This window comes from Pseudorasbora parva, chromosome 7, assembly GCF_024679245.1.
Source record: "Pseudorasbora parva isolate DD20220531a chromosome 7, ASM2467924v1, whole genome shotgun sequence".
NCBI classification, from domain to species: domain Eukaryota; kingdom Metazoa; phylum Chordata; class Actinopteri; order Cypriniformes; family Gobionidae; genus Pseudorasbora; species Pseudorasbora parva.
In genome coordinates this window covers 6,517,117-6,543,466 of record NC_090178.1, presented here as the reverse complement: position 1 = coordinate 6,543,466, position 26,350 = coordinate 6,517,117, and the positions used below count along the sequence as shown (strand labels likewise).

Genomic DNA, 26,350 nt, shown 5'->3' with positions numbered 1-26,350 from the left:
CGTTCTAGACTGCTGTTGGTCGCTGGCAGCAGTGGTCACTGAGCAACAGATCAACACATCAACATTTAAAAAACATAAGAATCACTTGCCTAGTGAGTCAAAGTTCCTAAACAGATGATTAAGCTTTCACATAAGCTGTTATAAAACCTAGGGAGGTGCTTTGCTGTCTACTCTCTACCTTCTAAGACAACATGCTAACTGAAATGGAACTTTATTGGAACACACAAAAAAAGGAGAAGAACGCAACAGTTTTCAACTTTTAATGATATTTTATGAGGAGCTTAGTAGCATAAACAACAAAAAAATTAAGTCGTTCCAACTAATTACAGAAACTGTAAGTATCAAACAGCATTAAAACCTTTCAGGACTTTCCCTTTACTAAATAAAAAAAAAACATAAAATAACCAACCAGCAACCTCCCCCAGTTTCCCTTGAACCCAAAACAGAAGTGACTTAAACTGCAATTCATCGACTGGCCACTAGGGAAAGGCTCCAGAAGGGACCAGATTCTCATTGAGCCCTATGTTTAACAGCAGAAAAAAACATGTTTACAGCCTGGTACAAATTGTGGTTTTGGTCTATATGGCTAATTTTGCCCTTCATGACAACTGTGAGGAGGTGTGAATTTTTTTATAACTCATTCGTTTAAATTATATAAAGCCTTAAAGGTCCTGTTCTTCGCGATCCCATCTTTCAGACTTTGGTTAGTGTGTAATGTTGCTGTTAGAGCATAAATAATACCTGGAAAATTATAACGGTCAAAGTTCAATGCCAAGCAAGATATTTTATTTAACAGAAGTTCCCAAGATATTTTATTTAACAGAAAGCCTACAGCGAATGGCTGGTTTGGACTACAGCCCTGCACTTCCTTCAGGAATGACGTCACTAGAACCGTTTGTTGACTAACCCTCCGCCCACAAGAACACGCAAAATAGGGGGCGTGGTCTCGTTGCTCTCCCACGTGGAGAAGAGCGCGTATTCAGCGCTTGCATCTCTCCGTTATGGTAAGAGTCGGGACCTTTCAGGGCAAAGTGCGCTAAGCTGCTGTCCAATCACAACACGGGAAGCGCAGGCCCAATCAGAACTCGTTACGTTGTAGCAGTGCACAAAAGAAACAAAAGTAACTAAAAATTATATTGTTCAAATAGTCTAAATATATTTCCCGTTTTTACATTATTAAAATTCATGCAAACGAAAATCTAAATGGGAAAACGAAAAGAGGTGGGGTTTTGTTGATTTCGTTAAGGAAAGTGGAAATAGCAAAGAGGAAGTGAGGAAGCCGGAAAAGGGAAGAGAGGGCCTGGTGGGGACATTTTTGGAAGTGGCGTGGAAAAATTAAGGGAAGTAAGGTGTTGTATTCAGCGTGTCGTGAAGATGCTCTTTGGATTACTATCGTGTGGGTAAAAGTCCGAAAGCTGCATTTGGAAGCGATCAATGCGGATGGTCTTGCTGGAACGAAGTAGAGCGACTGATCGAGCTGGAACCGGGACACCGGTAACATTGCATTATTGCTACAAAGGTGGTAAAGCTGAATAAGGATTCACAAAGCGAACCTGCCAGGCAAGCATAAATTCCTCCTTCTACGAGCTTTCAACTGGTCCGAACCACGAAAGGTAAAAGGATACATTTATCTTCCCCGCGCTCTCCCAGACTTAACAATTAACCCTTAACAACCTGCCTCTACGCAGTCGGAGTTATCCGTTTCTGAAAACGATTATTTTTCTTTTATTTGGACACCAAACCTAGTGTTCGATGAACTTTCGTTTTCATTAATTATTTACTTATATTATGGACTATTGTTGGACAATTTTTTTGTTGATTTAAAAGGGATTATTCCTGTTGAATCTTGTTGGCCTGTGCAAAGACGCACGAGGAAAATAACTATTGCAGACCTAACGAATGTATTTCTTTTCTAATGTTTGATATCTTAAGTCTGCACATGAGTGGTTGAACTCACTGCTATTACTATTGTTGTTTGTTTTTTCTGATATTTATTTTGTGAAAGTTAAAAGCCTTAAAGAAATTCTAAAATCATACGACATTTATTGTGTTCCTTTTTTGTTGTACGGGGTTAACGGAAAGTCCACATTCTTTGTCAGTTTATGTAAACTGTCTGGCGCCCAACTGGACCAATAGCCACCGTTACAACGTGTTTCTGAAGGAGGGACTTCATCAGGCCGTTTTTAGGACAGAGAAAACAGCGGTGTACAGATAAGTAAATTGTGTGAAAAATACTGTTTTTTTACACGCGAAACATGAACTCAATGAATGAATGAATGTTATATTGCACACTGTAAACACAATCAAGGCTTCAAAAACACGCAAAGAACGGGACCTTTAAAGTTCTGCATAATTAAGGGCGTGGTTACTTTAAACGACAGGTGGATAGCCATTTGTCGGCTGTCTGTTAGTCATTGCGTCACCTAAGCTCCGCCCACGTCCCGCCTCTTTGCCCATTTTCTGTTATCTGGGAGTGACACGCCGTGCGATGACGTATTGCCAAGACCACAACGGCCAGCTTGTCTCTACTTTAGGCTTCAGTACGGCTCTTCGGAATTCTATGGGTGACGCCACGGACACTACGGCCATATTTTTATACAGACTATGAAAATAACACAGAGCCCTATCATACACCCGACACAATGCAAAGGCAGGCGCAAGTGCTTTTGCTAGTTTTAGCCCGACTCGGTTATCATTTTCATGATGCCTTTGCAAAAAAGCTTAGAATTTGACTAAAAGAAGGCGAGACCTTAAAACGTTGATCCCAGGAATGAAGAACAGCAAACCTTTTTTTAAAACCTTCTACTAGATAAAAGCAGCAACATCAACGCACTACATCAGCAGGAACTCATCAAGTTCATAAAGATGTTAAATGCGGAGCAGTTCCCTCCCAAAAGCATTCAACACTGACATATTTACTGCAGCGACCGAGCACTCCTTCCTGACCCGTCCTCTCTGACGGACACCCCATTGACAAATAAAGACTCGTGCTGGGAAACTCTGCTGCTGAATCGACCGGAAGCAAATGCTAATGTCTGTCAGCATCAGGCTGTGAGATCTGGGAGATGTGTCATGGTGTGTTTTTGCAGTGAAATCTTCATACTGACCTCGCTCTGTTCATCAGTCATCTTACAGTTTACTTTGAAGAGGAACTCTACCAAGCTAAAAGTTAAAGCAAAACAAGCTATTAACAAAACAAGTATTTTGCTAGTTTTAGTCTTTGTTAATTAAAAAAAAAAAAATATATAGATTTTATTCATCATAACCATATATTTTCTAGAAATGTATGTTTTTTAATAAAAAATAAAAATAAAAGATATTTTGGCACAAATTAATCATTAATATTTTTCTATAAATTGCTTTCTTATTAAAAATCTTTGGCACAAAAATGTTGTCATTGATAATGTTTTTCTACAAATTAATGTTTTCAACAACAACAAAAATCTTGGCAAAAAATATGCATGTCATTAATATTTGATTGGCAAAAAATCTTTTATAATATTTTTTCCCAAGCTAAAAGTTATGCTTCAATGAATGCAAAACAAGCTATTTACAATATTATATATATATATAGCTAGTTTAAGTTTTTGTTAATATAAAAAAAGATATAGATTGTATTCATCATGAAATCATATATTTTCTAGAATTTTTTTGTTTTAAGCTTTGACAAATATTTTGTCATTAATATTTTCTTTCTTGAAAATGTTTCTTATTAAAAATATAGTCCCAATACAAACACTTATTATAAGTGTACCATAATGACTAAGGGTAATACAAAAACACGGTTTGGAAAATGGATGCATTCTCATTATATATTTTTAACTACGGACAGCAGCTTTAATAAATCAATCTTTGACAAATATTTTATGTAATTAATGTTATTCTAGGGGGAAAAAATAGATTTTTTTTGTAATTTATGTAATTAATAATATTTTTTCTAGAAACGAATGTTTTTTTAATTAAAAAATTTTTTGGGCACAAACATTTTGTCATTAATATTTTTCTAGAAATTAATGTTTTAAAATCTTAAAGCTCCACTGTGTGATATTTTCCCCCATCTAGCGGTGTAAAGGTATATGACCATCCAGAGAATATTAGTTTCTGTTTCTCTCAATTCTGATTTTGTTTTAACTCCTACGGTGGCCCATTTAGTCCAAGATTAACATGACAATCCCCCTCTTCACATTCGACACGGTGCCATCGGGTGTTAAAACGCGAAAGGCGAAGCTTGAATTTACGGGTATGTCCCTCTTTGGCTAATGTACTTTCAAGATGGAGGAGCAACATGGCGACCGGCATTCGAACCCCTCACCCGTATGTATTTTCAATGGCATATTATAAACTTACGAGAATACTTTATTACTTGAAAGAAGTAAAAATACATTAATGAGAACATATATTTTTGAAAGAACTAAGTGTTTTTAGCTAAGAATAAACTAAAAAAGTTACTACAAAAAGAATGAGGATGAATTAAACAAACACCAAATAGAAACTGATTTAGTAAAATGAACAATGGCGTGAAAGAAAGTGCATTTGATTAAAGCTGTGGGGTGCAACACAATGTCTCAAAAAGCATTGATGCGGCGCTTCATAAATTATACTCAATGGCAAAAATGCTGCTGCTGGAATAATTTCAGTTTTAAAGCAGCTGCGATTCTGTCATGATACTGAAAAAATGTTTTACTCTCCAACAGAGTTTACAGCAGTCATCTAAACAGCCTGGCATCTGTGCCACCGTTTTGTGTGATGCCAACTTATTCGCATGGAATTACCCACAATTCTCCATCACCGCTGCCCTTTCCAGACAGTTAATCAGTTTAAGCACCCAGCAGTGAAAGCGGAGCGTTTCTGTAATGCTAGACTAGAGGAGTGGGAAAGTGCAGTCTAACAAATCAGCCGTGAAACACTAAAGAGGGACATTACTGTCGGGTCTGTCAATAGTGTGTGCTGTGGTGCAGCGGAGGGATTTACAAACATCCCGAAACCACTTCTAGGTCAAGATGTGTATCTATGTTTTCTATAAACACAGCCGCACCTCATGCACAAAGGACGGGACTCCTCAGGGGAATGCAATTGTTTTATCGCTGCAATGCAATTTTCCTCCAAAGGAGCAGACGGATAAACTCAGAAAACAGACGGCTGGATACATTTAGAGAAAACATCGGCCATATTCACACTGCAGCCACAATAATGTTCAAATGTTTGGGCGTCACTAAGATTTGTGTCTTTAAATTAATTTTTATTCCGCAAGAAGGCATCACAGTACATATATTTTAAATATTACAAAACATTTTATTTCATATTGATGCTGTTCTTCCTGTTAACTTCTTATTCATAATGGATCCTAATTTTTTTTTTTAAAAGCCCAACTGTTTTCAACACTGATATTAATCAGCATATGAGAATGATTTCTGAAGTATTATGTGACACTGAAGACTGGAGAAATGCTGAAAATTCAGCTTTGATCACCGAAATAAATTACATTTTACTATATATTCAAATAGGAAACAATTCTTAATTGTAATGATATTTCACAGTATTACTGTTTTAACTGTAATTTTGTTCAAATAAATGCAGCCTTGAAGAGCCATAAAGACTTTTTTTAAAAACATATTATTAACCTCTATGCCCATCGGGTTCACATCAGTATTATTTTACTATTTTTTTTTTTTTTTTTTATTATCTTTTATTGGAAAAGCATGTTGAATTTTACATATTATTGGGCATATGAAGTACAGTACATTGCTTTAACATTTTTTTTACTTTTTAACAAAAGAACAACAGAACTCAAAGGGGGGAGGGGGGTTTGCGGGGAAACCAAATTACTTTCATATTTATTTTACTATTTTTATTCAAATTTTTTAAATAGTTTTCATTTTAATTTCAGTTTTCAGCAACTTCGTTTTTTCATTTTTATTTTTTTATTAAAAGGATCATGGCATGTGCTCCTTGAGTTTCTTATGTTAATAAAGTTTTTATTATCTACATTCTGCTGCTCTGAAATGATCTGTTTTTAAGGTGCGGCTCCTTTAAGGCTTGTCAGTTAATGTCCACTGTTATGATTGGCTAACGTCATGGGCATGGGCAACAGTGTCAGCGCACAAACGCTATTGCATGCGAGTTAGCGTTTTGAAAACATTATCCGTATACAAACGTCATTTACAGACAAAGCATTGTGACATGGACAGTATAGTGTGCATAGACTGCATACGCTCTCAGACTAAATATAAAATATCTTAAACTGTGTCTGAAGATGAACGGAGGTCTTACGGGTGAGAAACGACATTAGGGTGAGTCATTAATGACAGCAATGTCATTTTTGGGTGAACAAACCCTTTAAACTCTGCAGTGTGTACGTGGCCGATGTCCCTGAATGGAAAGGCTGATTATTCACACACACACACACACACACACACACACACACACAACGCTGTGAAAACATGCAGACAAAAGATGGATTCCAGAGGTTGACCACTGAAGCCCACATTGTCATTTCAGGAGACACTGTTTGGAAAGAACAAACACGGATGAGTTTAAATGATAAACACGCTGGTTTATGAACTGCTCAACGCTGTGTATATTTTACGCCTTTGAATCATGAATCTCTATTATGAAGCAAAGGAAACAGAAATGATCAGGCAGGAATTGAGACTAAACCAGCAGCTTATTGTGTTTAATAAAACAGCCATAGTGGCAATATAATAAAAGCCAAAATTTAAACAATTCTTCCGTCCAGTGTTATTTTACAATTCTTTATACTATTAATAATTTTTATTCATATTTTGAATGAGCTTTTATTTGTGTATATATCCATTGTAATTTCATTTGTAGTAATTCTACAATGTACTTTTGTCATTGTTATTTGTTTTTATTTAATATAACTACTTAGATTTAATTTTTTTTTATTTCAGTTTTAGTTAAGTTTCAGTTTTAATTTTAATTTTAGTGCTTCGACTCCAATTTTGTTGAGTTTAAGTTTTTCATCTAATATGTTGTTTTTTTAGCTTATTTCAATTACACATCATTGATGCATGCAAACATGCTTTACCCATATCCCATCATCCTCTGCAGTGCTCGGATACCGCAATTATCAGATGAAGTGAGACACACTCTCACTTATCAGCTCATCAACCTCCCATTAAACTAAGAGGAGGCAGAATACAGGAAGTAGAGGTGGGAAAGAGGAAGTAGAGGTGGAAACCTGAGAGGGACAACTGGACTGCTTCCTCTATGGTAGACAAACCCAATGTACCAAAACTGAATTATATTTCAATGGTTTTATGCTCTTAGAAGCCAATAACTCACCGCACAAAACACAGTGTGGTCAAAACAGACCATGTTTATCCTCACTGCAAGTCAAATCACATTTATTTCTATAACGCTTAATATAATACAGATTGTTTCAAAGCAGCTTCACAGAAATATGCAAGAAAATAATTTCATCAAATATGAAACATATCTTATTGATTTTTAATGAGTTTTGAGGATTTGAGACAGTAATCCAACTGAACAGCCCTTTGACGTCAACAAGTGTTTTCTTTTCCCTTTTTGCAATCCTAACTATGCAAGATTATTCAATTTTATACGTCTTTTGTGTCACATTTATTACATTTGGAAATAAATGTTAAACATTAGTACATAAACACTATAAACATAGCTATAGAAATATCTAGAATATTTTAGTTCCCTCATATATCCTTTCAATTTAACAGTATTCAGAAAAGAACGCATTAAAAATACAAGTATATAAACATTAAAACTAATTTATTGTAAAGTGAAACTGAAACCGGCTATGGGCTCACATAACCTACCTCTCATTTAACACAAATCCAAATGTTTCCGCTCATAATAAAACCCCCAAAATTAAAAAAATGTTCTATAAAATAAAAGAAAACAATCAGAGTAGCCTACAATCTGCCGTCTTTTTCCTTTCAGTGAACTTCTTTGTGAAGCGCGTCACAAAGATAAACCGAAACTCAGCATATACAATGCTACTTGTCACTGCTTCTTCTTTCGTTTGGTTAATTATTTAAGGTTTTATTTTATATATATATATATATATATATATATATATATATATATATATATATATATATATATATATATATATATATATATATATATATATATCCTGTTTTCTCCTATCACAAAACGTTGCAAAAGTGTGAAGCGCCGATGTGTGAATCCTCATGTTCTTTTGTTATGCTGCTATTTGCACATGTAAAACTAAAACGCTGGAAAACAAATTGTGTTATTTTTTATGGGTCACAGAGACTTAATTTACTTCTAATTGAACAATCTTGTCAGTTAACAGTTAATGATCAGTTAACAAGCTTCGTTTGGCGCTTAGGGAAAAAAAACGAAATGAGCATCCCTAATCCCGGTTTTTGAAGGCCTTTTACATCACATTCAATATATTTTACAAATAAACTGAAATTTAAACATTTAGATTTATGCACCACTTGGGGCACCAAACAAAAATGCAATATATCTTAGGGGAAAAAAAAAAAAAAAAAATCACCTTATCAACTCTTAAAAGACACACAACAACACACACAGCAAAGCAATCTTACGACTAAAGTGGTCCAATGTCCACTAAAAGATCACTGTGGAATTCCCAGGTTTTTCAACACGACACCCTCGGGTGCTGTTCCCTTTCTCTCTGTCATCATCTCTCCTTTCACAGATTCATATTTCAAACATCAAGAAGCTCAAAGAATGGAAACTTGATCCCAAAAAAATGCCCTAAAGTCACATCTCAGTCCAATTATGAAATAAGCTCAATGCAAATGTACCGTGAGAGCTTAAGACGACATATGACTATTAATCCTGGTGAGACTCATTTTAAGTTCACAGCAAATTTTGCTTGTTATGAAAAGAAAAAAATCCTAAAATGTTATACTCAACAAAAAATTATGTTTTAAGCATTGAATGCACTGAAGAGACATCATCTTTAAGCATAAAGACAAAAATGATCTAAACTACAAGGCATTACTGCAAATTCAGCCCACACAACACTTCACTTAACTCACAAAGTCTAATCGGCTTTCTATGACTCTGGCCTGTAGGTTCTTTGGGTGCTGATGACATATAAACCGCAAAATCTGACATGCATCAACCCTGAACAGGTGCTGCTATAGCCGCAGGGGAAAGTCTGGGGTTTTTTAGACTGACGTAATCACAGTCTGGGATGTATAACGTTCCCGTTGCATTTCAAAAAAGCTTTGTTACTGCACTTAAGTGGAATAATAAATGCAAGACATTTACAATAAGTACAGTAGAGACCTATGGAAACTTATTTTCGTCACAGAATGAAAATATAAATGAAATGCAGAGAATTTTGATGCTAGAAGTATATAATATATATACACACTATAAGTATTCAGACCCTCTTAAATTTTTCACTCTTTGTTATATTGCAGCCATTTGCTAAAATCATTATGTTCATGTTTCAGGTTAATGTACACACAGCACCCCATATTGACAGAAAAACGAAGAATTGTTTACATTTTTGCAGATTTATTAAAAAAGAAAAACTGAAATATCACATGGTCCTAAGTATTCAGACCCTTTGCAGTGACACTCATATATTTAACTCAAGTGCTGTCTATTTCTTCTGATCATCCTTGAGATGGTTCTACACCTTCATTTGAGTCCAGCTGTGTTTGATTATACTGACTGGACTTGATTAGGAAAGCCACACACCTGTCTATATAAGACCTTACAGCTCACAGTGCATGTCAGAGCAGGTTACAAAAAAATTCTGCTGCACTTAAGATTCCTAAGAGCACAGTGGCCTCCATAATCCTTAAATGGAAGAAGTCTGGGATGACCAGAACCCTTCCTAGAGCTGGCTGTCTGGGCAAAAAAGCTTTTGGGGAAGAAGAGCCTTGGTGAGAGGGGTAAAGAAGAACCCAAATATCACTGTGGTTAAGCTCCAGAGATGCAGTCGGGAGATGAGAGAAAGTCAACCATCACTGTAGGCCCCCACCAGTCGGGGCTTTATGGCAAAGTGGCTCGACGGAAGCCTCTCCTCAGTGCAAGACACATGAAAGCCTGCATGGAGTTTGCTAAAAAACACCTGAAGACTTCAAGATGGTGAGAAATAAAATTATCTGGTCTAATGAGACCAAGATAGAACTTTTTGGCCTTAATTCTAAGCGGTATGTGTGGAGAAAACAAGGTACTGCTCATCACCTGTCCAATACAGTCCCAACAGTGAAGCATGGTGGTGGCAGCATCATGCTGTGGGGTGTTTTTCAGCTGCATGGACAGGACGACTGGTTGCAATCAAAGGGAAAGATGTGGCCAAGAATGTGGCCAAGTAGAGGGATATCCTGGACGAAAACCTTCTCCAGAGTGCTCAAGGCCTCAGACTGGGCCGAAGGTTCACCTTCCAACAAGACAATGACCCTAAGCACACAGCCAAAATAATGAAGGAGTGGCTTCACAACAACTCTGTGTCTGTTCTTGAATGGCCCAGCCAGAGCCCTGACTTAAACCCAATTGAGTATCTCTGGAGAGACCAGAAAATGGCGGTCCACCAACGTTTACCATCCAACCTGACAGAACTGAAGAGGATCTGCAAGGAGGAATGGAAGAGGATTCCCAAATCCAGGTGTGAAAGACTTGTGTCATCTTTCCAAAAAGACCAATGGCTGTATTAGATCAAAAGTGGGCTTATACTAAATACTGAGCAAAGGGTCTGAATACTTAGGACCATAAGATATTTCAGTTTTTTCTTTTTTAATAAATCTGCAAAAATGTCAACAATTCTGTGTTTTTCTGTCAATATCGGGTGATCGTGTGACGGGTACATTAATGAGAAAAAAATGTACTTAATGATTTTTGCAAATGGCAGCAATATATCAAAGAGTGAAAAATTTAAAGGGATCCCCTGGTGTTGAGACTTGTATGGCTTAATTTAACATAAACAATGTCTCTTACTGAATTATGTAGTAGAAAACCCATGAAAGATCTACGTTATTTTAAAAAAATGGATTTTATATTTGGACCATGGGCGGCGCCATTTTGTTTGTGTTCTAGGTTGATGACGTAGAATGGTTGCACTCCTCAATCAGCTGGCGTTACCCGTAGCTATTTTTACCACAACGCAACTCGAAAATTGTTTCAGAGTTAAACAAAACCAATGAATTGCTTTGTAATTGTACTTAAAACACACTCAAACATACATGTGCACACAAACTCACCTACACAAGTCACAAACAGATCGGCGGCCGGGCACACACACCTGACAGACTGCGCTGTCTCAATCAAGATGTTGGGCTGCTCAGTCTCCACGACAGGGGCTGAATCCGAAATCGACCCCCTATACCTTGAAATAGGGCATTATTTGAAGGGACGGCCATTTGTAGTGTTGTCCGACACCATAGGGACATGTTAGAGTGCAGTCATTCAGTCTCACGTTGAGCCGCAATAACGAGTGTACAGCCGATTTACACACAACAGCTGTCTGACTCCACGCACTCGATCGTCTTCATTCACTCCTTCAAGTTGTATTAGTGAACAAAAGTAGCGAAAGTAATTTGTGTCTTAAAAGTGAAAATTTAAAGATTGAGGTTAATTCACTTAGCGTGCTCAAACTTTAATGCACAAACCAATCCCATGCATCATCACCAAAACATCCTGCCTCTCTTCCTCCTCACGTTAACTTATCCCATCATCCTACCTAGATAGTTCCCTCTGCTGGATACATTAGGCATTACAGTTAATCTACTGCATATCAACAGTCTATCTATGATATCAACACAGGGAATAGTGATGTATGCGCGCACGCAGTGCGTGTGTGTTCGCGCCGATCTGTTGGTGTGTGTGTGTGTGTGTGTGTGTGTGTGTGTGTGTGTGTGTGTGTGTGTGTGTGTGTGTGTTCGCGCCGATCTGTTGGGGTGTGTGTGAGTCTGTGTGAGCGAGAGAGTTTGTGTCCACATGTATGTTTGGGTGCGTGAAGTCGGACAGCTGTTGTAAATCGGCTGTACACTGTGGTGCAACGTGAGACTGAATGACTGCACTCGAACATGTCCACTATGATGTCGGACAACACTACAAATGGCCGTCCCTTCAAATAATGCCCTATTTCAGGGTATAGGGGGTCGATTTCGGATTCAGCCCCTGTCATGGAGACTGAGCCGCCCAACATCTCGATTGAGACAACGCAGTCTAGGTGTGTGTGCCCGGCCGCCGAGCTGTTTGTGTAGGTGAGTTTGTGTGCACATGTATGTTTGAGTGTGTTTTAAGTACAATTACAAAGCAATTCATTGGTTTTGTTTAACTCTGAAACAATTTTCGAGTTGCGTTGTGGTAAAAATAGCTACGGGTAACGCCAGCTGATTGAGGAGTTCAACCAATCTACGTCATCAACCTAGAACGCAAACAAAATGGCGCCGCCCATGGTCCAAATATAAAATCTATTTTTTAAATAACGTAGATCTTTCATGGGTTCTCTACTACATAATTCAGTAAGAGACATCATTTATGTTATATTAAGCCATACAAGTCTCAACACCAGGGGATTCCTTTAAGGAGGTCTGAGTACTTTCCTTACCCACTGTATATCTCAATGGGATTATTTCCTGGTAAAAAAAAAAGGATAAATAAAATAAATAAAAATAACACATAAGTGAATTGCAAACAGAACTATGTAAACTGAATTCAGAGGGAAAATAAGTTTGTGTAAATCATTTATATTATATTATGTAAATAGTTGCAACATATACAACAGTTTACATATGTAACAATTTACAGAAGAATTATTTAATTAATTCATTATTTAGGTTTGCTCTGCTCACGTCTCATGAAGCTCAGCGTCGTTACATGTGAACTTTGACATTCAACTTGGAAAACTAAAAATATTAATGCCAGGAATTTGCATAATCGCTTAGAATCGTGCCGTTCCAGCTAACCACATATCAGATAGCACTAAATATGAGTAAATAGCAGCAGTTCACCTTGTCTGCTGAATAATGGACTGGACCAGCTCAAACAGGAAAATTTAATAATTACCCATAGTTGAGTCAATCGCTGTCGAACAAGGCTAAGAATAACTGGACTAACACTTTTAGTGCATGGAAAAGTGCAATATTTACATAGAGGAAAGTAAGTCATAGAATGTTGGGAGGAAAATTAATGGATGACAGAATTTTATTTTTGACTAACTTAAGACTGGAATAAAAAAATTTTTGTTGTGTGTTGATATTTTGTAACAACTCAGAATAACATCACTTGTTTTTTTCAAACTGCATGAAATTGAACATAATGATCCTCAGCATTTCCTCTGGCTATTATTTCCAGCTTGGAAGGTCCTGACTGTTTTCCATTTCACATCCTGAGTGTAAGACGAGATGATGCTTACCTGTTCTTTCTCTAGCCTAGCAGAAGCTGCACACCCGCCTGAACGTGCACCGTGATGCACGGCAGACTGCAGCGCAGCGGTTCACACAGATCTGGCTACATTAAACCATCTGTTATTGTTCTTGCAGATTCTCTAACCTTGAGGCAATGTGAACAGACTTGACTGAACCCATTTCAGGAGATCATGAGATCCAAAAACTTGTGATCCTCAGATGGGTTGCCCTTGAAATAATACAACCGCCAATCACTTACTGTTAGATGCAATAACCAGGCACAGAAGAAATCTGCAATTTTTTCATATTTTTCTATGCAGCTTGACTCAGAAACAGTAACGTATGTTTTCCTAAGCTGAGAGTACTGCATTCATATTGCTATAGTCCAATGCGTCAAATCAGCTGAAATATTTCATAAACAAATCTAGGGGCAGGGAATCAATCTAGCAGAATTTAATAATGTATAAGTGTTTCCATTCTGGTCATATTCAATGTTGGCCTGATACAGTAACAACCATCATTTATCATGGCTTTAGTATGTCACAAGTCTGTAGATGTTAATAGGAAACTACCACATAAGTGAAACAGTTCTAACATATTTCACTAATCATCTCAATGCAGTTCACAAACCTAAAGATCATATTCTCGCAAGACACAGAACAAAGCAAATGATTGAAATTACTTTAAAGTATGTTCTTAATCACAAAAGAGAAAGAGAAAATGGGACATGCCCAAGGCCAGAATGACTGGTTATATACGTTTGCAGACTTACTTATAAAATACTTTTATACTGTTTGGATTCTTTTTAGTTTTTCTAAGGATATAAAGCCAAACCTAAATCTATGAGACTGCTGTGGGAAAACAGACACACACTCTTCAGCACCTGCCTCGTTCTGCCATTTCTAATCATATGAGAAACAACACATGTCCCTGATATCATTTTAATTAGTGACAGAACATAACAAATAGGCCAAAATTGCATCAGCCGATAATTGCTGGCTGACTGATTTACAAGTTTACAGAAGTGCTGCTCTCCCTTCTATAAGCTGAAACTTTACCAGTGGCCGAGTTTTTGAAAAAAAAAGGTATACTATATGTACTGATTAAAAGGAAACATTGCTTTTTTATGTTTTTGAAAGAAGTCTCCTATGCTCACCAAACCTGCATTTATTTGATCAAACATATATATAAAAAACCTCTAAAATTATGAAATATTTTTTTCACAATTTAAAATAATGATTTTCTATTTTAATACACTTTAAAATATAATTTTTTTCTTGTAATCAGAGCTGCATTTTCAGCACCATTACGCCAGTCTTGAGTGTCACTTGATCTTTCAAAAATAATTCTTATGTGCTGATGTATTATCAATATTAGATCAGGTGAGCCTGTGAGCTTTTTCAGGATTTATTGATGAATAAAAAATTAAAAAGAATAATATTTATTTCAAATATAAATATTTTCTAACAATATAACTCTTTCATATTATATTTTATCAATTTAAGACATCCTAGCTGAATAGAATATTAATTTCTCTCAACAACAACCAAAAAAAGAAAACATTTACTGACCCCAAACGTTTGAATGGAAGTGTATATAGTTACAAAATATTTCTATTTTAAAGAAGAGCAGCTCTTTTTTTAAGAACGTTTTATTTATCAAACAATCGTGATAAAAGTAGCACAGATAAAAAAAAATTTTTTTTTTATATATATATATATATATATATATATATATATATATATATATATATATATATATATACATATACACACACATATATATATATATATATATATATATATATATATATATATATATATATATATATATATATATATATATATATATACATACATATTTTTTTTACTGTAATATTACAGTTTTTTAATCATTCTAATACATGTATTTTCAATGTTGGAAACAGTTGTGCTGTTTAATATATATATATATATATTAAACAGCACAACCGTTTCCAACATTTAAAATACAGTTATTAGAATGATTTCTGAAGGAACATGTGACACTGGAGAGTACTGTACTGATGCTGGAAATTCAGCTTTGCATCATAAAGTGTAAAGTAAAGTATATTTAAATTATTTACCATAAATGTACTATTATTTTAATTTATAATAATAGTTCACAATTTAACAGTTTTTTCTGTATTGTTGATTAAATAAATGCAGCCTTGCAGCCTCAAATTTTTTCAGCCGTTTTGAAAAAAGTATCTTATGCTCACCATAAGAGACTTTTTTCAAAACCATAAAAAATAGTAATTTTCCAAACTTTTGAATGGTACTGTATATTACTCTAAAATCTCTTACATTATCATATTGTTCATTATTATTCAGGCAACCCTGTTCTGTAGTTATCAGTGATGGCAGCAGGCACTGAAAATGTCATACTGCTCGAGCACAAACATGCAATGGCTTAATGTGAAGACATCTACTGTACGGCATCGGCATCTCAAACTTCAGTGCTGCTGAACATGAGGCCTGTCCAGGAATTTCACAGCAGCGCAAAAGTTTCCCCAGCCCAGGCCACCGCGAGCACGCCCAGAACAGGCCCTGCACTCCTGCTACTCTTGCATGAACACAAATGCAGTAAGCTCAAACCAAATTAAAACATCCTCTCTGTGTGCAGTCATTTAAACACTACAGGGACATAAAACTCTTCTTGGCAGAAAAGAGACCCTGTTACCCTGATAAAATCTCACCAAAAACACATGCAGGCAAATTGTGTGGGGGGCTCAAACTGACAGCTTTCACCTATAATGAGGAGGAACATGGCTCAAACATGTCAACATGGATAAAAGTGCATAACCGTGATTTGACTGTACCTGTTTTCTCCTTTTGTATTGGAGGGCGGTGGGTGCAGAATAGTCTGGTTTTCCTCCATCTCAACCACACATTTTGTGCTGAGCTCAATCTCTGCAAGCCAAAAGTTGTTAAAACTTGCCTCAAAGTTCTTATACGTGCACTTCTCGTGGAAAATACTACAAAAACATTTGTAAAATGTCTAAAACGTATTAAAATATAGATTTCATAACAACTTCACCTCAACTGTAGCTACTTATTCCATCTGAAAACCGATTTAATCTTTAAATATTAACGCTCAGTTCTACTTTAAAATGTCCCTTACCTCTCCGGTTCATTGGTCGAACTCGAACCGCCACTTTTACCTTCGTATCCGACATTTTTGCACAATTTTAAAGGCTTTAAAGTGGAGGAGAAAGCCGCTAGCTGCTCCGCACAGCTAGCCGAATAATAACATGCAACTCCCCGCAAAGTCTCCCACAGTAACGTCTGAGGTGCTTGTATCCTGGTGAAATACTCCAACAGTGCATACCCGAGCAGAAAAAGCAGTCGAGATTAATCCAGATGAGGCTGTGTGGTTGTGTTGTATTCGGGGTAAATGTGTGTGGTTATAAAGGATCCTCCGCCGCGGGCAGAGCAGCTCCTCTCAGCCAGCCAGCAGCATCCAGACCGCCATCTTCCGCTGACTGACCCCAAAAACACACACAAATGTGTGCAGTGTGCATGAATATGCATGAAAGAAACGGAATGGACTGAGTTTGAACAAACCACGACGACCTGATGTAGTTCCTACAAGGCGACAAAAATTATAGAAGAGGAGGAGAAAGAGCCCTATCAATAAACTTGGTAACACTTCGGTTACACTGCAATTGTAAAATTAAGCGTTTAAGCACTGAGTAATATTAATTAACTACATGTACTTACTACTATAGGGTTAGGGTAGGATTTGGGTTTGGTTGGTTGAAATTACGCATATTATATAGCTATGGTAAGTAGGCTATATAATTTGTAACGGGTCGGTAACATTAAATATAAAGTGTGTAACAATTTATGTGGTGACACTTTATTTTACAGTGTCCTTGTTGCATATGTAGCTACTTACCATAGTAACAACAGTAAATTATGCATAGTTTATGGTTACACACTTTATTTTAATGTTGACACATACTGTTACAGTGTAATTAGCCTACATAAGTATTGAGTAATAATAATGAACTAAATTAATACGGGTAATTACAATAGGGTTAGGGTAAGATTAGGGTTTGGTTGAGTGTTAGTTGCATGTAACTATGAATAATTTACTGTTATTACTATAGTGCATGCAACATATGTAACAACATTTAAACTTGGCGCCCTTGTTACACTTTAAATATTTTTACTATTGTAAATTATAGGCAACAAACGAATCCTACCCTAACCCTATAGTAACTGCATGTCGTTAATTAATATTACTCAGTCCTATAATATTACACTGTAACAATTACATCTTAAAAAAATAAAGTGTAACCAGTTATGATTATTACTCATGTTTCTTCTGTAATTTAGGCTACTCCTTTTATTTGTATTTCTTGATTTGTATTCACCCATTCAATACTGTTCATTCAGAAATATCTGCATTCTATTTTAAAATATTATTAAATAAGACTAAACGACCAATTACAAGAATGAAAGTAATTGTTAAGGGTCAGACACTATTACTTTTCACACTGTACTATGATCCGTATAAAATATCTAGCAATTCAGTCTCTGCCAATAAACTTTATCTTACTTTATCTATACTAACTTTACTATAGTAAATTATGCTTAATTACACACAACTAACCCTAAAACACGGCCTAATCCTACCCTAACCCTAGAAGTACATGCAGTTAATTAATATTACCCCGTACTTAAATGTAATTACATTAACAGTGACACATTTTTGAATATTAGAACTACTGTTAGTTTTTTATATTTGCACTTCTCATTGTATGCAGCTAAAACTCAAACACTTAGTGATACTAATGCACAGTTTGTGCCATGACACTAAAGCACATTAATCTGATTTTCTCTACTGAAAGTGCGGGTCATTTTCAGTGAAATGTGAGTTTCGGTAAGAAGTGCTTTATAACGGCGACAACCCCAGTCTGGTAGAATCGAGGGAAATGGAGCAGAGTAGATTATAGGATTCCCCAAGGGTTGTTTTAATCTCTGTGGATTAAAAAATGAGAATTTACTAAATAATTTAATGCATGCAACTTTACATAACACCCAGTGTGCACAGAGCATATACTCACTTAAAATGATTAAATGTTGCATTTTAAGCAACTTTGAAAAAGACTTTGTGCCAATGACTGCCAAGTGGTTCCCAACCTTTTCCCCTATTTTAGATTTCAGGGTAATTATGAAAATAAATCATTTGTGCGTTATGAGTGAAAATTACAACGACATCAGTAAACAATTTAGTCATTAATGCATTTAATAATTAATGCCAACTCTAGTTCTTCAGCAAGAAATATCAGGTGTGATTGACCAAATTATGTAATTTCCAAGATGATTATGCATTTGTTTTAGCATAGACTTTTTTTTAATCTAAACTGATTTATAAGAGGAAATCAAGGACAATCCCATTAGAGCAACCTTGAATTAAGTGCATCAATCAATACACAGCATTGCATTTTGCACTCTTGTATCCTTATGTGTGTATATTTTGTGTGCTTACAATTCAAATTCCCTGCAAGTACAACTTGCTTGACCAATAAACATGAACTTTGATTGTGTGGCTTGAAACTTTCCATTTATTAGATTTGAGCTTTAGCCATAATATTCACACCTGAACAACACGCATGGATTCTAATTTGTCAGATACAGTTGTGTATATCACACCTCTCATTTTTTATCACAGTACAAGTCATCTGTGTCAGCAGCATAGCACTTGACTGCATGATCGCCACCGTCCAAGAGAACAAGCACATTGAGTGTTGTGGTAGCCAATGCCACTGGACGCAGCAGTCCACTCAATAGTGGAGTCAGTGTAGGTGTTTTCTGCGGCTTTCCCAAACTCCAGACCATCCCGTTCCGTGCATCCCCTACAATCACACCTCCATTTCTATCAAAAACCACTGAAGATATAGACAAACTCAAAGAGTTCTTCAAGTAAAGAACGAAACTGTCCACCTGCGCCAAAGGTACAAAGTCACTATTGAATATTCTCAAACATGTCTTGAATCTGCCCTGAAAATGTTCCACAACTGCAATGTTTCCCGATGCTTTGCAAGAGGCTACCGAACGTGGACATGTCAGTTCTTTGAAAACCACTCTGTTAACTACGACTGCACCACAAGAAAAGTCTATTATGACTTGGTTAAGAGTTCCCATCTCAGCATCAGTCACAAAAACATGTCCATTGGCATCTACATCAACACCCCATGGCAGGCAAAAAGAGTCTCGGATGGCTGTCACCGGATGGCCTTTGAAAGTGAAGACTTTGACTGATTGGTCACCAGCATCTGTGACCAAAACATGTCCACATTTTGTCAGAGCAACATCAAGTGGGTAACATAAATCAGACAGGCCGTGTCCATAACGTCCAAAGCCATCCAAATAAGTTCCTTTTGCACCAAAAACAGCAACTCTTTTCTCACCATCATGCGCCAAAACAATCTGTCCCGATGTCTCAGAGACAACCATCCCAGAAGGGTTGACAATTGTTCCCCATCCTCCAAAGGCCAAACGGAGGCGTAGCGTCCCAGATCCCAAGCTTTTAGTCCATTCTGTGACTCTATCATACAACCCGGGACAACCTTCTGGGATAAGCAGAAGCTCCTGGAGATTGGCGAGCACACGGCATTCAGAGGTACTGCCCACATCACACAGTTTCCTACAGAAGGGACACTCCAGCCTCTGGCTTACAGGGTGGGAAAGTGCACAGATGCATTTGAGACACAGCACGTGGCCACAGGGAAGATATCTAGGCGTGTGGTCTTGTTTCTGAATGGAGAACTTCTCAAAACACACTTTGCACTCCAAGAGGTTTGCTTGGATCTCAGCTAGGATGTCTTCTGCTCTCACATTTGGATGGACGGATGTCTCAGACATGCTGTTGATGATCCTGTGGTTTATATTAACACTGGTCTAATGACTGGCAGGAAGAGTAGAAGGATGAGAAAGGGTTTCACGACAGAAGCCTGAAATGGCTAAACATGATCACGTGACTGTATAAACATAAGATGAGGGTCTGTACTGCCCCTGTGTGGTGAGAAGGAAAACTACCAGGACATGTACTTACAATTGTACGATATAATAGCAATTCACATCTTTATTAATGTTATTACTACTAATACTCATTGCAAACGTGAGAATTTAAGGGCTAAATGTCCTTGAATGACATAAAAATTGCACCATAATGCATAGTCCTAAAATAGGCTTCATTTGTGAAATATGACCTAGATGTTCCTGGCAGGTTTTGTGAGGTCCAGCCCGTTTGAAACAGAGCTCAACAACACGTGTCTATTTTTGTCCGTTGTGTGCACTGTCTGAAACCTGAAGCCATTAGTTAGTCGAGTTGGTTAAATGAGCTCACCGTCCACCAATGCAGATCACAGCTGAGGTCAAAACCGGATCATTCCTGCACCAAAAAGGGTGATACACTGTGACGTGCATCAGTTATCCCCCAGAGTAGATAAACTCTCTGTGAATCAGCAAATTATAATGATTTCTAAAGGATTGTGTGACACTGAAGACTGGAGTAATGATGCTGAAAATTCTGAAAATCACAATACATATACAGTATATATATATATATATATACAGTATATATATATATATATATATATATATATATATATATATATATATATATATATATATATATATATATATATATATATATATATATATAATGCATAACAATACACCGATCAGGCATAACATTATGATCACTGACAGGTGAAGTGAATAACTGATTATCTCTTCATCACGGCACATGTTAGAGTGCGGGATATTTTAGGCAGCAAGTGAACATTTTGTCATCAAAGTTGATGTGTTAAAAGCAGGAAAAATGGGAAGCTTAAGGATCTGAGCGAGTTTGACAAGGGCCAAATTGTGATGGCTAGACTCAGTCAGAGCATCTCCAAAACTCTCTTGTGGCGACATGGGAGATCATTAACATGTCCATTGGCATCTAGACCAAGACTCTTTGATGCACGTGGGGAGTAAAGGCTGGCCCGTGAGGTCCAATCTAATGTAGCTCAAATTGTTTAAGAAGTTAATGCTGGTTGTGATAGAAAGGTGTCAGAATACACAGTGTATCACACTTTGTTGCCTATGAGGCTGCATAGCCACAGACCAGTAAGGGTGCCCATGCTGACCCCTGTCCATCGCCAAAAGTGCCAACAGTGGCACCTGAGGATCAGAACTGGACCACGGAGCAATGGAAGGTGCCCTGGTCTGATGAATCATGTTTTCTTTTACACTATCTGGATGGCCGGGTGCATGGGCGTCGTTTACCTGGGGAACACATGGCACCAGGATGCACTATGGGAAGAAGGCAAGCAGGTAGAGGCAGTGTGATACTTTGGGCAATTTTCTCCAGGGAAACCTTGGGTCCTGCCATCCATGTGGATGTTACTTTGACACGTACCACCTACCTAAGCATTGTTTCAGACCATGTTCCCCCTTTCATGGAAACGGCATTCCCTGGTGGCTGTGGCTCTGTCAGCAGGATAATGCGTCTTACTGCCACACAGCAAAAATGGTTCAGGAATGGTTTGAGGAGCACAACAGTGAGTTTGAGGTGTTTGCTTGGCCTCCAAATTCCCCAGATCTCCAATCGAGCATCTGTGGGATGTGCTGAACAAACAAGTCCGATCCATGGTGGCCCCTCCTCACAACTTACAGGACTTAAAGGATCTTCTGCTAATATTTTGGTGCCAGATACCACACCACACCTTCAGGGGTCTAGATGAGTCCATGCCTCGACGGATCAGAGCTGTTTTGGCAGCAAAGTGTGGACCAAAACAATATTAGTATTGGTCATAATGTTATGCCTGATTAGTGTATATAACGCTGTCAATCCATTAAAAAAATAACTAAATCACAATTTTTTTCTGTAATTAATAACAATTAAAAACATTGGAGTTTTTAATTTTTTCAGAATTGTAATAATTTCATTTAAACTCCAAATGAATGTAGAAACAACTTAAATGGCATCTTTTTATGAATGAAGGCCAGTATCACTTATACAGTCTTGTTCAAAATAATAGCAGTACAATGTGACTAACCAGAATAATCAAGGTTTTTCGTATATTTTTTTATTGCAACGTGGCAAACAAGTTACCAGTAGGTTCAGTAGATTCTCAGAAAACAAATGAGACCCAGCATTCATGATATGCACGCTCTTAAGGCTGTGCAATTGGGCAATTAGTTGAATTAGTTGAAAGGGGTGTGTTCAAAAAAAATAGCAGTGTGGCATTCAATCACTGAGGTCATCAGTTTTGTGAAGAAACAGGTGTGAATCAGGTGGCCCCTATTTAAGGATGAAGCCAACACTTGTTGAACATGCATTTGAAAGCTGAGGAAAATGGGTCGTTCAAGACATTGTTCAGAAGAACAGCGTACTTTGATTAAAAAGTTGATTAGAGGGGAAAACCTATAAAGAGGTGCAAAAAATGATAGGCTGTTCAGCTAAAATGATCTCCAATGCCTTAAAATGGAGAGCAAAACCAGAGAGACGTGGAAGAAAACGGAAGACAACCATCAAAATGGATAGAAGAATAACCAGAATGGCAAAGGCTCAGCCAATGATCACCTCCAGGATGATCAAAGACAGTCTGGAGTTACCTGTAAGTACTGTGACAGTTAGAAGACGTCTGTGTGAAGCTAATCTATTTTCAAGAATCCCCCGCAAAGTCCCTCTGTTAAAAAAAAGGCATGTGCAGAAGAGGTTACAATTTGCCAAAGAACACATCAACTGGCCTAAAGAGAAATGGAGGAACATTTTGTGGACTGATGAGAGTAAAATTGTTCTTTTTGGGTCCAAGGGCCACAGGCAGTTTGTGAGACGAGCCCCAAACTCTGAATTCAAGCCACAGTACACAGTGAAGACAGTGAAGCATGGAGGTGCAAGCATCATGATATGGGCATGTTTCTCCTACTATGGTGTTGGGCCTATTTATCGCATACCAGGGATCATGGATCAGTTTGCATATGTTAAAATACTTGAAGAGATCATGTTGCCCTATGCTGAAGAGGACATGCCCTTGAAACGGTTGTTTCAACAAGACAATGACCCAAAACACACTAGTAAACGGGCAAAGTCTTGGTTCCAAACCAACAAAATTAATGTTATGGAGTGGCCAGCCCAATCTCCAGACCTTAATCCAATTGAGAACTTGTGGGGTGATATCAAAAATGCTGTTTCTGAAGCAAAACCAAGAAATGTGAATGAATTGTGGAATGTTGTTAAAGAATCATGGAGTGGAATAACAGCTGAGAGGTGCCACAAGTTGGTTGACTCCATGCCACACAGATGTCATGCTGGGTCTTGTTTGTTTTCTGAGAATCTACTGAACCTACTGGTAACTTGTTTGCCACGTAGCAATAAAAAATATACTAAAAACCTTGATTATTCTGGTTAGTCACATTGTATATTATTTTGTCACATTGCTATTATTTTGAACAAGACTGTATATTAATAATGCTACTGATGTCTCAATAGTGTTTTTTTGTAGTTGTTGTTTTACATTATTGATACACATTCAACATTACAGTTTAATTGAAAGTTATCAATTTAAACATTTATTGGGCTTTAAAAAAACTTTTAACTTAAGTGAACTTAAAACAATCCTCACATAAACCCATTATAATAATCATATTTACCTGTAAATTAAATAGATTTATCCTTATTAAACAATTTTCTCTGTTGCCTTTGAACATTAATGAAGGATCATTATCATTAGTCGCTGCTGTGACTAAGATCTGCTGCTGCTGAACGTGACTTGGACCTAACTCTTTATGTTCATTTAAGACGATTTAACTCATTTAAGACTGCTCTTATGTGGATACTCAACAAAACTGACATTTTGACATAATTGTGTGTTATTGTTTGTCATATAAATGTAATATCTGACTGGGATGTGCTGAGTGAACAAATTACTTATTGTATTGGTTAGGACAGGGGTTTTCACACTGGGGTCCGGGGACCCCCAGGGGTCCTCCAGAAGGTTCAAAGGGGTCCCCAGAAAATTTCAGAGAATTAAAAGACAAAGCAAAAAGTGGATAAAGTCTACCGAACAATCAAGCTGTTTAATTTCTAAACGTTTCTCTCCTTGTTTGCCATATTGTCAGAATTGTATGTTTGCTTTGTATCTTTCTAGTGAGTTTCTCTCACTATGGTCTCCTTTATCTCGCTCACTGGGGCTGTAAGGCAGTATTCTTAATATGGTGCATAAGCTGCTTACATACATTTAATGTGAAAGTCATTTTTCATTTAAAATGTTCATCCTGCATGGTTTTTTATGGGGCTTTTAAAAAAGTTCATCTTATTTGGGGGTCCATTGGCATCATAAAGTTTGAAAACCCCTGGGTTAGGACACACTGAAACAAAAGCAGAAATGCTCAAAAACTAAATTATTAACATAATACACGAAAATACAGTCACAAGATACAGATGAAATTTAATCTTAAAATTCAGTTACATCCCAAGTAGTTGCATGTAAACTCTGAGCAAACAAACAAACGTCATATATTGAAAGCTGCGAAGTTCAGTCACTTTGTGCCATTCTTCACCAAAAACTAGTCGTTTAATATCTCTGAAAAGACAAACACTGATTCATTTACAATTTATGTGAAATGTACAAATCAGAAACATGACAAAAAGGCATTTAAATGTTTCACAGTGACCAAACAGACTCACAAAACAAGTGTTTTGGCAAACGGATATGTTGCATCGTGATGCTCCGACTGTCCACCGATTGTCATGAAGGACATTAATACGGAAATGAAGAAAACGATCTATGCTATCGGATAACGATGAATACACAGGAAATGGTGTTGGATTATGAACACCAGTAACGGAAGAATATATGTGTATCAACCAGGTCGACAAGTCCCAACAACATTTTAGAGAATATCGGCATAGTTGATAACCGTGCGATTAACAGTACACATTAAGTAAAATTTCTGTTTTTAATTATTCTGAATCGAGTAAAGAGTGAAAAAAAATAGGTGCAAAATATTGTGTATATCTGTGTATATTACAATAACTGCATTTGAAATGGCATTAAATGACACCACATTCATCGGCCACACTGCTCTCTAGTTATCATTTCAGGAAAAAAAACACTAATGTACACAACACACACACACACACACACAAAAAGCAATAAAGTTAACGTGTGATAGTTGTTAAAACATGCATGCAGGCACACGATATTGGTGTTAAACGTCAGTCTAAAAAGGCTAGAATACTGGTTTAAGGGTGTGTGGTGATCAGGATCATTTTAAACAAAACAATTTTTTTTAATTCTGACTTTTTATCTCAATATTCTAACGTTTCTTACAATTCTGAGAAAAGTCAGAATTGATAGTGAGAAGAAAAAGCGAAATTCTGACTTTTCTCTGAATTTTTGATTAAGGTACAAATGTGCTATAAAACTCGCAATTGAGGGGAAAAAAGTATGAATTGAGAGGTAAACTTGCGATTGTGAGAAAAAAAGTTAGAATTGTGAGAAGAAATTTTTTGCAATTCTGACTTTTTACTTTTAACCGGAATTGCACTAAAAGGAGTTTTTCCATCTCACAATTTAGACTTTTTTTTCAGAAACGTGAGGTAAAAAAAAAAAAAAAACTACAACTGCGAGTTAAAACTTATATAGACTCCAACTGAATTTTTTTTTTAAATTTTGAGATATAAAAACAGTCAGAATTGAGAATTGTTCATCTCTCAATTCAGTTTATATCACAATCCTGACTTTTTTTCTTGCCATTTTGAGTTTCTTTCTTGAAATCCTGACTTTTTCTCTCAGAATTGTGTGATATAAACTTAAAATTGTAATAAACTCGCAAGTGAAAAAAAAGTTAGAATTGAGAGATCAACTCTCAAGAATTGCAATAAAAAGAGCTGTAATTCTGACTTTTTCTCAGAATTGTGAAGTATATAAAAAAGTACAATTGATAGATTTTAGTCGCAATTGA

At 36.7% G+C, this 26,350-nt stretch overlaps 2 protein-coding genes across 5 annotated transcripts in view; both read right to left on the bottom strand.

Moving 5' to 3' along the window:
• The window catches only part of kif13a (kinesin family member 13A), an 87,219-nt gene extending 70,326 nt beyond the window's left edge, over window positions 1–16,893 (bottom strand). For all 4 annotated transcript variants that reach the window (XM_067447884.1, XM_067447886.1, XM_067447885.1 and 1 more), the window contains exons 1-2: window positions 16,503–16,893; window positions 16,201–16,291 (exon numbers count right to left, since the gene is read on the bottom strand). In XM_067447884.1, coding sequence (XP_067303985.1) covers window positions 16,201–16,291; window positions 16,503–16,557 — 146 coding nt within the window. In that variant the 5' untranslated portion in view covers window positions 16,558–16,893. The remainder of the gene's footprint in view (window positions 1–16,200; window positions 16,292–16,502) is intronic.
• Window positions 16,894–18,946: 2,053 nt separating this feature from the next.
• Window positions 18,947–20,810, bottom strand: LOC137083558 (E3 ubiquitin-protein ligase NHLRC1-like). The gene has a single exon (XM_067449518.1). The coding sequence runs from the start codon at window positions 20,252–20,254 to the stop codon at window positions 19,046–19,048; it is 1,209 nt and encodes a 402-aa protein (XP_067305619.1). The 5' UTR covers window positions 20,255–20,810; the 3' UTR covers window positions 18,947–19,045.
• Between the last annotated feature and the right edge of the window lie 5,540 nt (window positions 20,811–26,350).

Bases quoted from the DNA above. Each gene is read 5' to 3' on its own strand.
- LOC137083558 (XM_067449518.1), bottom strand. From the start codon at position 20,254: ATGTCTGAGACATCCGTCCATCCAAATGTGAGAGCAGAAGACATCCTA.